At 37.9% G+C, this 14,493-nt stretch overlaps 1 protein-coding gene across 7 annotated transcripts in view; it reads left to right on the forward strand.

The window, feature by feature from the left end:
- The window catches only part of WDPCP (WD repeat containing planar cell polarity effector), a 727,433-nt gene that overhangs the window by 640,307 nt on the left and 72,633 nt on the right, over positions 1 to 14,493 (forward strand). For 6 of the 7 annotated variants that reach the window (XM_060412062.1, XM_060412064.1, XM_042245998.2 and 3 more), the window contains one exon: positions 13,209 to 13,250. In XM_060412062.1, coding sequence (XP_060268045.1) covers positions 13,209 to 13,250 — 42 coding nt within the window. Of the gene's footprint in view, positions 1 to 13,208; positions 13,455 to 14,493 lie in introns of those variants that run through there. The other variant, XM_060412065.1, reaches the window with a different exon arrangement.

The raw sequence follows: 14,493 nt of genomic DNA on the forward strand, positions 1-14,493 counted from the left end.
AGACTTGCTAACATACAGGAGCATCTGAATGTATTATTAAAAAATAATAACTGACTTAAAGGGAGAAATGAATAAAAATGTAATAACAGTAGGAGACTTTAACACCCCACAAGACATCAATGGCCAGATTTTCTAAACAGAAAATCAGTAAAGCAACAGAAGTCCTAAATGACACAATAGACCAGTTGGATTTAATATCTACAGGACACTAACAAAAACATTAAAACACACATTCTTTCCAGGCACACAAGGAACATTCTAGATAGACCACATACTAGGCCACAAAACAAGCCTCAACAAATTTAAGTTGATAGAAATTATACCAAGCATTTTTTCTGACCATGATGGTATGAATCTAGGAATCAATTACAGAAAGAAAAACAGAAAAAAAAAAAAAACACAAAAATGTGGAGACTAAAAAATGCAATAGGTCAACAATAAAATTAAGAGAAATCAGAAAATACTTCGAGAAAAATGAAAATGAAAACATAGCTACAAAATCTCTAGATGCAACAAAAGCAGTCTGAGGAAAGTTCATAGTAATACAGACATTTCTCAAGAATGAAGAAAAATTTCAAATAAATAACCTAACCTATCACCTGAAAGAAAAAGAAAAAACTAAGCTGAGAGTCAGCAAAAGGAAATAAGAAAAATGAGAACAAATAAAATATCAATAAAACCGAGGGTTTGTTTTCTGAAAAGATAAAACTGACAAACCTTTAGCTAAAAAAAAAAGGGAGAGGACCTAAATGAAATAAGAAATAACAGAGGAGAAACAACTGGTATCACAGAAATACAAAAGGAGTGAGAGTAACATGTACAGTTATATGTCAAGAAATCAAACACCCTAGAAAAAATGGACAAATCTTTAGAAACATGTAAACTGTCAAGACTGAGTCAAAAAGAAAAAGACAATCTCTATATGTGAAATAGAATCTGTAATAATGAAAACTCCCTGTAGGTCCAGTGGTTAGGACTCAGCATTTTCACTGCCATGCCCGGGGTCCTATCCCTGGCCAGGGAACTAAGATCCTGCAACCTGTGTGGCTGGCATGGCCAAAAAAAAGTCCAAGACTGAGCAGCTTCACTGAGGCATTCCACCAAACATAGAAAGCACAATGTAAATCTATCCTTCTCAAACTACTCCTAAAAACTGAAGAGGAGGAAAGATTCCAAAACTCATTCTCCAAGGTCATCATTACCTTGATACCAAACCAGACAGAAAACACTACAAAAAAAAAAAAAAAAAAAGACAGGCCAGTATCTTTGACGAGTATAGATGCAAAAATCCACATCTAAAGATTAGTAAATTGAATCTATATTCATCAAGATACTGAAGGAAAATGGGTGAAACCTAAATCTTATGATTTTTTTAGATCAATCTCTCAAGGCAAAATAAAAGTAAAAATAAACAAATAGGACCTAGTCAAATTTTTAAAAGCTTTTGCACAGCAACATAAATCATTAAAAAAAATGAAACAATAACTTATAAACTGAAAGTACTTGCAAATGACAAATACTTTCACCAGCAGAGGGTTAATGATCAAAATATACAATCAGCCCATATAAAAAATAAAAAACTGACAACCAAATCAAAAAATGGTTAAGAGCCTAAACAGACATTTTTCCAAGACAGACATATAGATGGTTAAAAGGCCTATGAAAAAAATGCTCAACATTGCTAATTATTAGAAATGCAAGTCAAAACCACAATAAAGTATCACCTCACACCCACTGGAATAGCTATCATCAAGTCTACTAATAATAAATGCTGGAAAGAGTAGAGATAAGGAATTCTCCTACTCTGGTGAGAATGTAAATTTGTACAGCCACTATTGGGAACAGTATGGCGGTTCCTTAAAAAGCTAAAAAGAGGACTACGGTATGGTCCTGCAATCCCACTCCTGGAAATACATCTGGAGAAAACCATAATGATTCAGAAATGAGAGGGGCCATTACAACCAATACCACAGAAATAAAAAGCATTATAGAGGAGTGCTGTGAACAATTACATGCCAACAAACTGTAAAACCCAGAAGAAATGGATAAATTCCTAGAAACATACAACCTACCAAGAATGGATCATGAGGAAATAGAAATTCTATGTGACCAGATCTATAACTAGAAAAAAGGTTGAATCAGAAAGAGAAGTGTAGGACCTGATGGCTTCACTAAAAATTCTACTAGACATTTAAAGAAAAATTAATGCCAGTTCTCCTTGAACTTTTCCAAAAAACTTTAGAGGGAGCAACATCCCAAACTCATTCTATGAAGCCTTCATTGACCTAAATCAAAGTTAGACAACAATACTAATCAACCAATCAGTGGATATCAAGATGGCAAAGTAGGAAAACATGGAAAACCGTTGGCTACAAACACAGCAAAAACACATCTACATGAGGAAAATTTCTCACAAGAAAACCACCTGGAAACTGGCAGAGATCTCTTATACAACCAAAGCTACATGAAAGATCTCCACATAACCAGTGGGATCAAAAAAAAAAAGAATAGACCAATATCTCTGATAATTGTTGACGTAAAAATTGCTAATACTACCAAATCTAATTCAGCAGAATGTTTAAAAGATTATACACCATAACCAAATGATTTCTTCCTAGAATGCAAGGATAGTACAACCTGAAAAAATGAATGTAACGTGCCACATTAACAGAATGGAGGAGGAAGTTCAGTTCAGCCCAGTTCAGTTGCTCAGTCATGTCCGACTCCTTGTGACCCCATGAACTGCAGCACACCGGGTCTCACTGTCCATCACCAGCTCCCAGAGTCCACCCAAACCCATGTCCATCGAGTCGGTGATGCCATCCAACCATCTCATCCTCTGTCGTCCCCTTCTCCTCCTGCCCCCAATCCTTCCCAGCATCAGAGTCTTTTCCAATGAGTCAACTCTTCGCATGAGGTGGCCGAAGTATTGGAGTTTCAGCCTCAGCATCAGTCCTTCCAATGAACACCCAGGACTCATCTCCTTTAGGATGAACTGGTTGGATCTCCTTGCAGTCCAAGGGACTCTCAAGAGGCTTCTCCAACACCACACTTCAAAAGCATCAATTCTTCAGCACTCCGCTTTCTTTATAGTCCAACTCTCACATCCATACATGACCACTGGAAAAACCACAGCCTTGACTAGACGGACCTTTGTTGGCAAAGTAATGTCTCTGCTTTTAATATGCCGTCTAGGTTGGTCATCACTTTCCTTCCAAGGAGTAAGCATCTTATAATTTCATGGCTGCAGTCACCATCTGCAGTGATTTTGGAGCCCATAAAAATGAAGTCAGCCACTGTTTCCACTGTTTCCCCATCTACTTCCCATGAAGTGATGGGACCAAATGCCATGATCTTCGTTTTCTGAATGTTGAACTTTAAGCCAACTTTTTCACTCTCCTCTTTCACTTTTGTCAAGAGGCTCCTTAGTTCCTCTTCACTTTCTGCCTTAAGGGTGGTGTCATCTGCATATCTGAGGTTATTGATATTTCTCCCAGCAATCTTGATTTCAGCTTGTGCTTCATCCAGCCCAGCGTTTCTCATGAGGTACTCTGCATAGAAGTTAACTAGAGTAGGGTGACAATATACAGCCTTGACGTACTCCTTTTCCTATTTGGAACCAGTTTGTTGTTCCAGGTCCAGTTTTAACTCTTGCTTCCTGACATACAGATTTCTCAGGAGGCAGGTCAGGTGGTCTGGTATTCCCATCTCTCTCAGAATTTTCCACAGCTTATTGTGATCCACACAGTCAAAGCCTTTGGCACAGTCAATAAAGCAGAAATAGATGTTTTTCTGGAACTCTCTTGCTTTTTTGATGATCCAGAGGATGTTGGCAATTTGATCTCTGGTTCCTCTGCCTTTTCTAAAGCCAGCTTGAACGTTGGAAGTTCACGGTTCATGTATTGCTGTAGCTTGGTTTGGTGAATTTTAAGTATTACTTTACTATCATGTGAGATGACTGCAAGTTTGTGGTAGTTTGAGCATTCTTTTGCATTGCCTTTCTTTGGGATTGAAATGAAAACTGACCTTTTCCAGTCCTGTGGCCATGGCTGAGCTTTCGAATTTGCTGGCATATTGAGTGCAACACTTTCACAGCATCATCTTTCAGGATCTGAAATAGCTCAATTGGAATTCCATCACCTCCACTAGCTTTGTGTGTAATGATGCTTCCTAAGGCCCACTTGACGTCACATTCCAGGATGTCTGGCTCTAGGGGAGTGATCACACCATCGTGATTATCTGGGTTGTGAAGATCTTTTTGTACAGTTCTTCTGTGTATTCTTGCCACCTCTTCTTAATATCTTCTGCTTCTGTTAGGTCCCTGCCATTTTGGTATATATATTTATCAATTAATGCACAAAAATCATTTCACAGAATTCAACAATCTTTCAATGTAAAAACTCAACAAACTAGATACAGGTGAAAACTACTTTGATATAAAAAAATTAAAACTCGCAATTAGCATTGTACTCAGTGGTAAAAAGCTGAAAGCTTTTCCTCTACAATCATGAACAGACGAAGATACCCACTGTCTCCACTTCTATTTAACACAGTACTGGAAGTCCCAGGCAGTGGTTAGGTAATAAAATAAATCAAAGGCATCCATATGGGAAAGGAAGAAGCAAAATGATCTCTATTTACAGATGACATAATCTTATGTGTAAAAAATCCTAAACATCCCATTGAAAAACTGTTAGAATAAATGAATTCAAAGTTGCAGGATACACAACTAACACAAAATCACATATGTTTCTATACACTAAAAATGAAAAATTTCTAAAGAAAAAATTTTTAAACAATTCCACTTACAAGAGCATCAAAAAGAATAAAAATTTTTAAAAATAAGGAGATGAAAAGTAGAAAACACTGGTAAGAGAACATAAACAGTACAGGAATAAGTGGAAAAGCATCCCATGTTCATGGACTGGAAAACTTATTATTGTTAAAATATCTGTACATCTCAAGGCAACCTACAGAGTCAATGTAATCCCTATCAAAATCCCAATGATGTATTCTACAGAAATAGAAAATCCTGTTCAAAAATTCATATAGAATCTCAAAGGACACTAAATTGCCAGAACAACCTTGAAAGAAGAACAAAGCTGGAGAACTTACACTTCCTTATTTCAAAACTCACTACAAAGCTAAAAAACAGTATGGCACTGGCATGAAGGCACTTACAGACCAGTGGAGTTAAAATAAGCTGCCAAGATATAAACTCTTACATACATGGTCAAATGATTTTCAACAAAGGTGCTAAGTCCATTTGATGAAGAAAGGACAGTCTGTTCAACAAGTGGTTTGTGGAAAACGATATGAACAGGCAAAAGATGAAGTTAGACCCTTTCTTTGCCCCATACATTAAAATTAATTCAAAACTGATCAATACCTACATATAAGACCTAAAATCAAAAACTCTTAGGGGGGGAAAAAAACCAGGGAAAATCTTCATGGCACTCGATTTAGAAAATTTTCTTCAATATGACAGTAAATAAAGTACAGGAAACAAAGTCAAAATAAATAAACTGGACTACACCAAAATTGAAAACTTCTGTTCATCAAAAGACTTTCACAGAATGAAATGACAATCCACGAAATGGGAAAAATATTTACAAATCATAATCTCATAAGGAATTGATATCCAGAATATATAAAGTACTCTTAAAACTCAACAAAAATTGAAACAACCCTATTCTAAAATAGGCAAAACTTGTCCATAGACTTATCTCCAAAGAAGATATACAAATGATCAATAAGCACATGAAGAGATGCTCTAGATCACTTACTATTATGGAAAAAAAAATCAAAGGTATAATGAGGTATCATGTCATGTTCATTAGGATGACTACTAACAAAAAAAAATAACCAGAAGGGCAGAGTAAAAGAACACGTGCTTATCTCCTCCTGCAAGATCACCAAAATCAAAACTAGGTGTTGAACAACCATCAACAGGAGGATGCTGGAACTCACTAAAAAGAAAAAAAAAAAAAAACCCTCATGTCCAAAGATAAAGTAGAAGCCACAGGAGACAGTAGGAGGGGCACAATCACGATAAAATAAGTCCCATTCCTGCTGGGTGAATGACCCACAAACTGAAGGACAATGACACCAAAGAAGTTTTCCCACTGTTGTGAAGGTTCTGAACCCAACAACAGGCTTCCCAGCCTGGGGATTTGACAAAGGAACTGGGAATTCCCAGAGAATCTGACCTTGAAGGCAACCAGATTTGCTTACAGGATTTCCACAGGACTAGCGGAAACAGAGATTCTAGTCTTGGAGGACACAAACAAAATCTTGTGCATACCAAGACCCAGGGGAAAGAAGGAGTAACCTCACAGGAGACTGAACTTAAACTATCTACTCGCGTTGGAGGGTTTCCTGTGGAGGCATGGGTTGTCAGGGGCTCACCACAGGGACGAGGGCACTGACAGCAGCAGTCTTGAAGGCCCCTGTTGGCGTAAGGCTTCCTGGAGATTGCCCTTAATCCTGCCACAGAGCCCATGGACCCCAGGGATGGGTTGCCTCAGGCCCAACAACTAACAAGGAGGGAGTGCAAACCCACCATTAGCAGATAATTGGATTAAAGCTTTATCACTTCATGGGAAATAGATGGGGAAACAGTACAACCAGTGTCAGACTTTATTTTGGGGGGCTCTAAAATCACTGCAGATGGTGATTGCAGCCATGAAATTAAAAGATGCTTACTCCTTGGAAGCAAAGTTATGACCAACCTAGATAGCATATTCAAAAGCAGAGACATTACTTTGCCAACTCAGGTCCGTCTAGTCAAGGCTATAGTTTTCCTGTGGTCATGTATGGATGTGAGAGTTGGACTGTGAAGAAAGCTAAGCACTGGAAGAATTGATGCTTTTGAAGTGTGGTGTTGGAGAAGACTCTTGAGAGTCCCTTGGACTGCAAGGAGATCCAACCAGTCCATTCTAAGGGAGATCAGTCCTGGGTGTTCTTTGGAAGGACTGATGCTAAAGCTGAAACTCCAGTACTTTGGCCACCTCATGTGAAGAGTTGACTCATTGGAAAAGACTCTGATGCTGGGAGGGATTGGGGGCAGGAGGAGAAGGGGACAACAGAGGATGAGATGGCTGGATGGCATCACTGACTCGATGAACATGAGTCTGAGTGAACTCCGGGAGTTGGTGATGGACAGGGAGGCCTGGCGTGCTGTGATTCATGGGGCTGCAAAGAGTCAGACACGACTGAGCGACTGAACTGAACTGAACTGAGCAAGGCCTTGCCCACCAGAGCAAGACCTAGTTTTTCCCATTGCCAGTCCCTCCCATCAGGAAGCTTACCCAAGCCTCTTAGCCTCTTCCATCAGAGGGCAGACAGAAGAATCAAGAAGAATCACAACCCCACAGCCAGAACCAAAACCACATTACAGAAAGATAACCACGATGAAAAAGCAGAACATTATGTCCCAGATACAGGGACAAGGTAAAACGCAAAAAAAAAAAAAAAAACTAAATGAAGTGCATATAGACAACCTTTCAGAAAAAGATTCAGAATAATGATAGTGAAGGTGATCCAGAATATTGGGAAAACAATGGAGAAGATGCAAAAATACCAAAGACCTATAAGAGTTAAAGAACAAACAAACAAACATGAATAATACACTGGAAGGGATCAATAGCAATTAACTGAGGAAAAGGACAGATAAATGACCTAAAGGACAGAATGGTGGAAATCACTGTGGCAGAACAGAAAATAGAAAAAAACTGAAGACAGCATAAGAGACCTCTGGGATAATATTAAACACACCAACATTTGCATTATAGTGGTCCCAGAAGAAGAAGAAAGAGAGAAGGACCTGAGAAAATATTTGAAGAGATAATAGGTAAAAACTTTCCTAACATGGGAAAGGAAATATTCAACCAAGTCCAGGAGACACAGAGAGTCCCAGGCAGGATAAACCCAAGGAGGACTGCACCAAGACACATAGCAATCAAACTGACAACAATTAAAGACAAGGATAAAATACTAAATCAAATCACTTACCATTATACAGTGGAAGTGACAAACAGATTCAAGGGATTCAATCTGATAGAGAGAGTGCCTGAAGAACTATGGATGGAGGTTTGTAACACTGTATAGGAGGCCGTTAAAACCATCCCAAAGAAAAAGAAATGCAAAATGGTTGTCTCAGGATGCCTTACAAATAGCTGAGAAAAGAAGAAAAGTGAAAGGCAAACGAGAAAAGGAAATTTATATCCATCTGAATGCAGAGTTCCAAAGACTAGCAAGGAAAGATAAGAAAGCCTTCCTAAGTGATCCATGCAAAGAAATAGAGGAAAACAATAGAATGGGAAAGACTAGAGACGTCTTCAAGGTAATTAGAGATACCAAGGGAACATTTCATGGAAAGATGGGCACAATAAAGGACAGAAACGGTATGGACCTAACAGAAGCAAAAGATATTAAGAAGAGGTGGCAAGAATACACAGAACTATACAAAAAAGATCATAATGACCCAAATAACCATGATGCTGTGATCACTCACCTAGAGCCAGATATCCTGGAATGCAAAGTCAAGTGGGCCTAGGAAGCATCACTACAAATAAAGCTAGTGGAGGTGATGGGATTCCAGGTATTTCAAATCCTAAAAGATGATACTGTGAAAGTGCTGCACTCAATATGCCAGCACAGTTGGAAAACTCAGCAGTGTCCACAGGACTGGAAAAGGTCAGTTTTCATTCCAATCCCAAAGAAAGGCAATGTCACAGAATGTTCTGACTACCATAAAATTGCAGTCATCTCATACACTAGCAGAGTAATGCTCAAAATTCTCCCAAACCGAGAACCTCCATGTGTTCAAGCTGGATTTAGAAAAGGCGGACGAACCGGAGATTAAACTGCCAAAATCCGCTGCATCACAGAAAAAGCAAGAAAATTCTAGAAAAACATCTACTTCTGCTTTATTGACTATGCCAAAGCCTTTGACTGTGTGGATCACAACAAAGTGTGGAAGATTTTTAAAGAGATGGGAATGCCAGACCACCTGACCTGCCCCCTGAGAAATCTGTCTGCAGGTCAAGAAGCAACAGATAGAACCAGACATGGAACAACAGACTGGTTCTAAGTTAGGAAGGAATACGTCAAGCCCGTATGTTGTCACCTTGCTTATTTAACTTATATGCAGAGTACATCATGTGAGATACTGGCCTGGATGACTCACAAGCTGGAATCAAGATTGCCAAGAGAAACATCAATAACCTCAGATATGCAGATGACACCACCCTTATGGCAGAAAGCGAGGAGGAACTAAAAATCCTCTTTGTGAATGTGAAAGAGGAAAGTGAAAAAGCTGGCCTAAAACTGAACATTTAAAAGAATAAGATCATGGCAACCAGTTCCACAACTTCACGGCAAATAGATGGGAAAACAATGGAAACAGAAACTTTATTTTCTTGGGCTCCAAAATCACTGCAGATGGTGGCTGTAGCCATAAAATTAAAAGACGCTTGCTCTTTGGAAGAAAAGCTATAACAAACCTAGTCTTAGTCATTCAGTCATGTCTGAATCTTTGTGACCCCATGGGCTGTAGCCCACCAGGCTCCTCTGTCCATGGAATTCTGCAGGCAAGAATCCTGGAGTAGGTTGCCATTTCCTTCTCCAGCAGATCTTCACAAGCCAGGGATGGAACACGGTTCTCTTGCACTGCAGGCAGACTTTATCCACTAAGCCACTAGGGAAGCCCCCTGACAAACCGAGACAGCATATTATAAAGCAGGGATATTACTTTGCCAAGATCTAGTCAAAGCTATGGTTTTTCCAGTAGGAATGTACAGATGTGAAAGAAGGATCATAAAGAAAGCTGAATGCTGAAGAATTGATGCTTTTCAACTGCAGTGTTGGAGAAGACTCTTTAGAGTCCCTTGGACTACAAGGAGATCAAACCATTCAATCTTAAAGGAAATCAGTCCTGAATATTCATTGGAAAGACTGATGTTGAAGCTGAAACTCCAATACTTTGGCTACCTGGTACAAAGAACTGACTCATTTGAAAAGACCCTGATGCTGGGAAAGGTTAAAGGCAGGTGGAGAAGGGGACGATGGAGGATGACATGGTTGGATGGCATCACCGATTTGACAGATATGAGTTTGAGTAAGCTCCAGGAGTTGAAATGGACAGGGAAGCCTGGCATGCTGCAGTTCATTGGGTCACAAAGAGTTGAACACACAACTGAGCGACTGAACTGAGCTGGAAAATACTAAAAGCAACAAGGGAAAAATGACAAATAACATACAATGGAACTCCTATCACATTATCAACTGATTTCTCAACATAAATGCTACAAGCCTGAAGGGAATAGTGTGATATACTTAAAGTGATGAAAGGGAAGAACCTATATAACCAAGAATACTCTACCCAGCAAGATTCTCGTTCAGATTTGATGGAGAAATCAAAAGGTTTACAGACAGGTAAAAGTTAAGAGAGTTCAGCAACACCAAATCAGCTTTCCAACAAATGCTAAAGGAACTTCTCTAGGCAGGAAACACAAGACAAGCAAAAGAAAAGAAAAATGGTAATATGATCTTTTGATAATTATCAAATTAATAACCAAAAGATAATATCTTATATTGATAATTACCTTAAATGTAAATGTATTAAATGCACCAACCAAAAGAGTAAACTGGCTAAGCAGATGAAAACATGTCCAAGGAAACACTGTAAGTCAACTATGCTTCAATAATATATATATATATATATATATATTTCAAATTTTAAAAATAACCAAAAGATAACAAGTGTTAGTAAGGATGTAGAGAAACTGAAACCCTTGTGACCCTTGTGCATTGTTGGTGGGATTGTAAAATGGTGCAACCACAATGAAAACTATTTAATAGTTCCTAAAAAAATTAAATATAGAACCTACATATGATCCAGCAAACCCACTTATATATGTATATATCCAAGGAAATTGTATTCAGGGTATCAAAAATACATCTGCAGACCCACCATGTTCATAGTAGCATTATACACAACAACCAGGAAGTGGAAATATAACCCAAATATTCATGGATAAACAAAATATGGTATATACATACAGTGGAATATTACCCTGAAAAAGGAAGAAAATCCTATCACATGCTACAGTATTGAAATATGCCAGTTACATAACAAATACTGCGTGATATTACTTCAGTTCAGTTCAGTTGCTCAGTCATGTCCGACTCTTTGCGACCCCATGAATCGCAGCATGCCAGGCCTCCCTGTCCATCACCATCTCCCGGAGTTCACTCAGACTCAAGTCCATTAAGTCAGTGATGCCATCCAGCCATCTCATCCTCGGTCGTCCCCTTCTCCTCCTGCCCCCAATCCCTCCCAGCATCAGAGTCTTTTCCAATGAGTCAACTCTTCGCATGAGGTGGCCAAAGTATTGGAGTTTCAGGTTCAGCATCATTCCCTCCAAAGAAATCCCAGGGCTGATCTCCCTTAGAATGGACTGGTTGGATCTCCTTGCAGTCCAAGGGACTCTCAAGAGTCTTCTCCAACACCACAGTTCAAAAGCATCAATTCTTCGGCACTCAGCCTTCTTCACAGTCCAACTCTCACATCCATACATGACCATAGGAAAAACCATAGCCTTGACTAGATGGACCTTTGTTGGCAAAGTAATGTCTCTGCTTTAGAATATGCTATCTAGGTTGGTCATAACTTTGCTTCCAAGGAGTAAGCATCTTTTAATTTCATGCAGTCACCAAGTGGACCTTAGAAAGCATCACTACAAACAAAGCTAGTGGAGGTGATGGAATTCCAGTTGAGCTATTTCAAATCCTGAAAGATGATGCTGTGAAAGTGCTGCACTCAATATGCCAGCAAATTTGGAAAACTCAGCAGTGGCCACAGGACTGGGAAAGGTCAGTTTTCATTCAAATCCCAAAGAAAGGTAATGCCAAAGAATGCTCAAACTACTGCACAATTGCACTCATCTCACATGCTAGTAAATTAATGCTCAAAATTCTCCAAGTCAGGCTTCAGCAATACATGAACCATGAACTCCCAGATGTTCAACCTGGTTTTAGAAAAGGCAGAGGAACCAGAGATCAAATTGCCAACATCCGCTGGATCATCAAAAAGCAAGAGAGTTCCAGAAAACATCTCTTTCTGCTTTACTGACTATGCCAAAGCCTTTGACTGTGTGGATCACAATAAGCTGTGGAAAATTCTGAAAGAGATGGGAATACCAGACCACCTGACCTGCCTCTTGAGAAACCTATATGATACTACTTACATGATGCATTTTAAGCAGTTAGATTTATAGGGAACAAGGTAAAATGGTGCTGGAGGAAGGGAAAAATAGGGAGTGTTTAATAGATGTTCAGTATCAGTTTTGCAAGATCTGGATATCTGTTGCACAATAATGTGAATATACTTAATACTACTGAACTGTACACTTAAAATATGCTCAACATGGTAAAAATTGTGTGTTTACTATTTTTATAATTAAAAGTTTTTTCAATAAAGATGAATATATACAGATACACTATAGTTATTAAGAGCTGTTAGTTTATAACAAGGTTTATGTTATGTTCAAGATATATTTTTCACACTTCATTATATTTCAAATGATTTTTTTCAAGCAATGTTGTATCAAATTTGCCAGTATTAAAGTGTTTTCTATTCATCTCTATGATGTGGGAACAGCAAACTCTCTACAGACATTTTAAATTAGGTTTAAATGTTGGAAAAAAGATTTTCCTTTCTGTTTTCAAATTGTGAGAGAGTAAAATAATAAATTCCATAGAAGTTTTCAACATAATAATATATTCTAGTTAATTGGCAAACAACCAGAAAACAGAATATTTGGTTACTAATATGCTATTTTAAAACACTATGAATGACAAGTTATAAATGAATTTTAAAAATCTGAATTCAAAAAAATTCAGTTATCAAACTACCCTGACTGAGCTAAGTCTTAAGAAAAACACAAGATGTTGGGAACCATGACTACAAGATTTCCATTGTGTGTTTCATTGGGATATGTGAAAAATTTCCTGTATCTGTGCTTATGAACAAGTTCAGAAATTACATTTGTATTTGATTCATATCTTAATTCTTTTTTAACAAAACTCCTGGGGCCTCTGGACAAATCAGATGTGCTAAATGAAGCTTTTATTGACCTATCTTTAGCACCTCGTGGAGGAGACACATTTATAGATAACCTCCCTCCTTATTGTTCAATCCACAGACATATTATTCAACAAAGAACACGGAATGTCTCTGCCTACAGGTAAGCTATGCGGAACTGAGAAAAATTCTCTATAGAGGAAAAGTATTTAGTATTAAACAATTGAAATATTCTCTGTTTAAAAGCAAACTAACAGTTAAGCAAGGAAATTACAAAATGTCAAAGGAAAAAATATGCATTTTCTCACGGCCAGGATTTTGCAGCAGTTTTGTCATGGAAGAGCAGGCATGATGAGGCAGAAATGAACATGAAAAGTACACTGTTAGAATGAATGTTACTCCAGGACAACTGAAATTACTATATTAAACTCTATTTATATTCTGTTGCTAAGTTTTAGTATCATTATAATATTAAAATATTCTTAGAATATTTTCTTTGCATTTGGATTCTATATGTTCATACTTATGCAAGCTTGCTATTTGTTTTTGAAATATGATAAATGATCATTTAATATCTATCCAGCTTGCTGCATTGGGTTATTGAGAAAACAGGAAAGAATACAAGTGAAATAAAAAGAACTGCACAAAGTAATAGTATTATTTATAATGATAATCATAATATTAATTATAATAATGATAATGCTTTGAATTAAGGTTAAAAACCTTTTGGTGTAAAAGGCCAGACGGTATAGGCTTTGTGGGCTATGTAGACTCTTGCAACTACTGAACTCTGGCACTGTAGTATGAATGCAGCCACAGACAATATACAAATGAATGAGAGTGGCTGTGTTACAATAAAAAACTTTATTTACAAAAATAGGCCAAGTGAAAGTCACTCAGTCATGTTCAACTCTTTCCAGCCCCATGGACTGTAAAGCCCATGGAATTCTCCATGCCAGAATATTGGAGTGGGTAGCCATTCCCTTCTTCAGGGAGTCTTCCCAACCTGGGGTTCGAACTCAGGTCTCCTTCATCACAGGTGGATTCTTTACCAACTGAGTCACCAGAGAAGCCCACAAAAACAGGTAGTGGACAGGATCTGGCTCTTTGTCTTTAGTTTGTACACCTGCTCTTGAGGATTCCAATTACAAACAATAATTATGACAAGGCCACATATTTCACATATATATTTTATATATGTGAATATAAGCTATGATATGTGATACATGAAATATCATTATATTTCATATTTATCAACTATACTTATATCTTTTAATACCCTTGAGAAAAATGCCTCAAATTACAACTAAATAACTGATCTACAAAGCCACCAGGAGTTGTAGAAATGAGGCACTGGGATTTTTTCCCATTTTATTTACAATTATTTTGAAATTTGGACATTCTCT

The sequence above is a fragment of the Ovis aries genome, chromosome 3 (assembly GCF_016772045.2).
Source record: "Ovis aries strain OAR_USU_Benz2616 breed Rambouillet chromosome 3, ARS-UI_Ramb_v3.0, whole genome shotgun sequence".
NCBI classification, from domain to species: domain Eukaryota; kingdom Metazoa; phylum Chordata; class Mammalia; order Artiodactyla; family Bovidae; genus Ovis; species Ovis aries.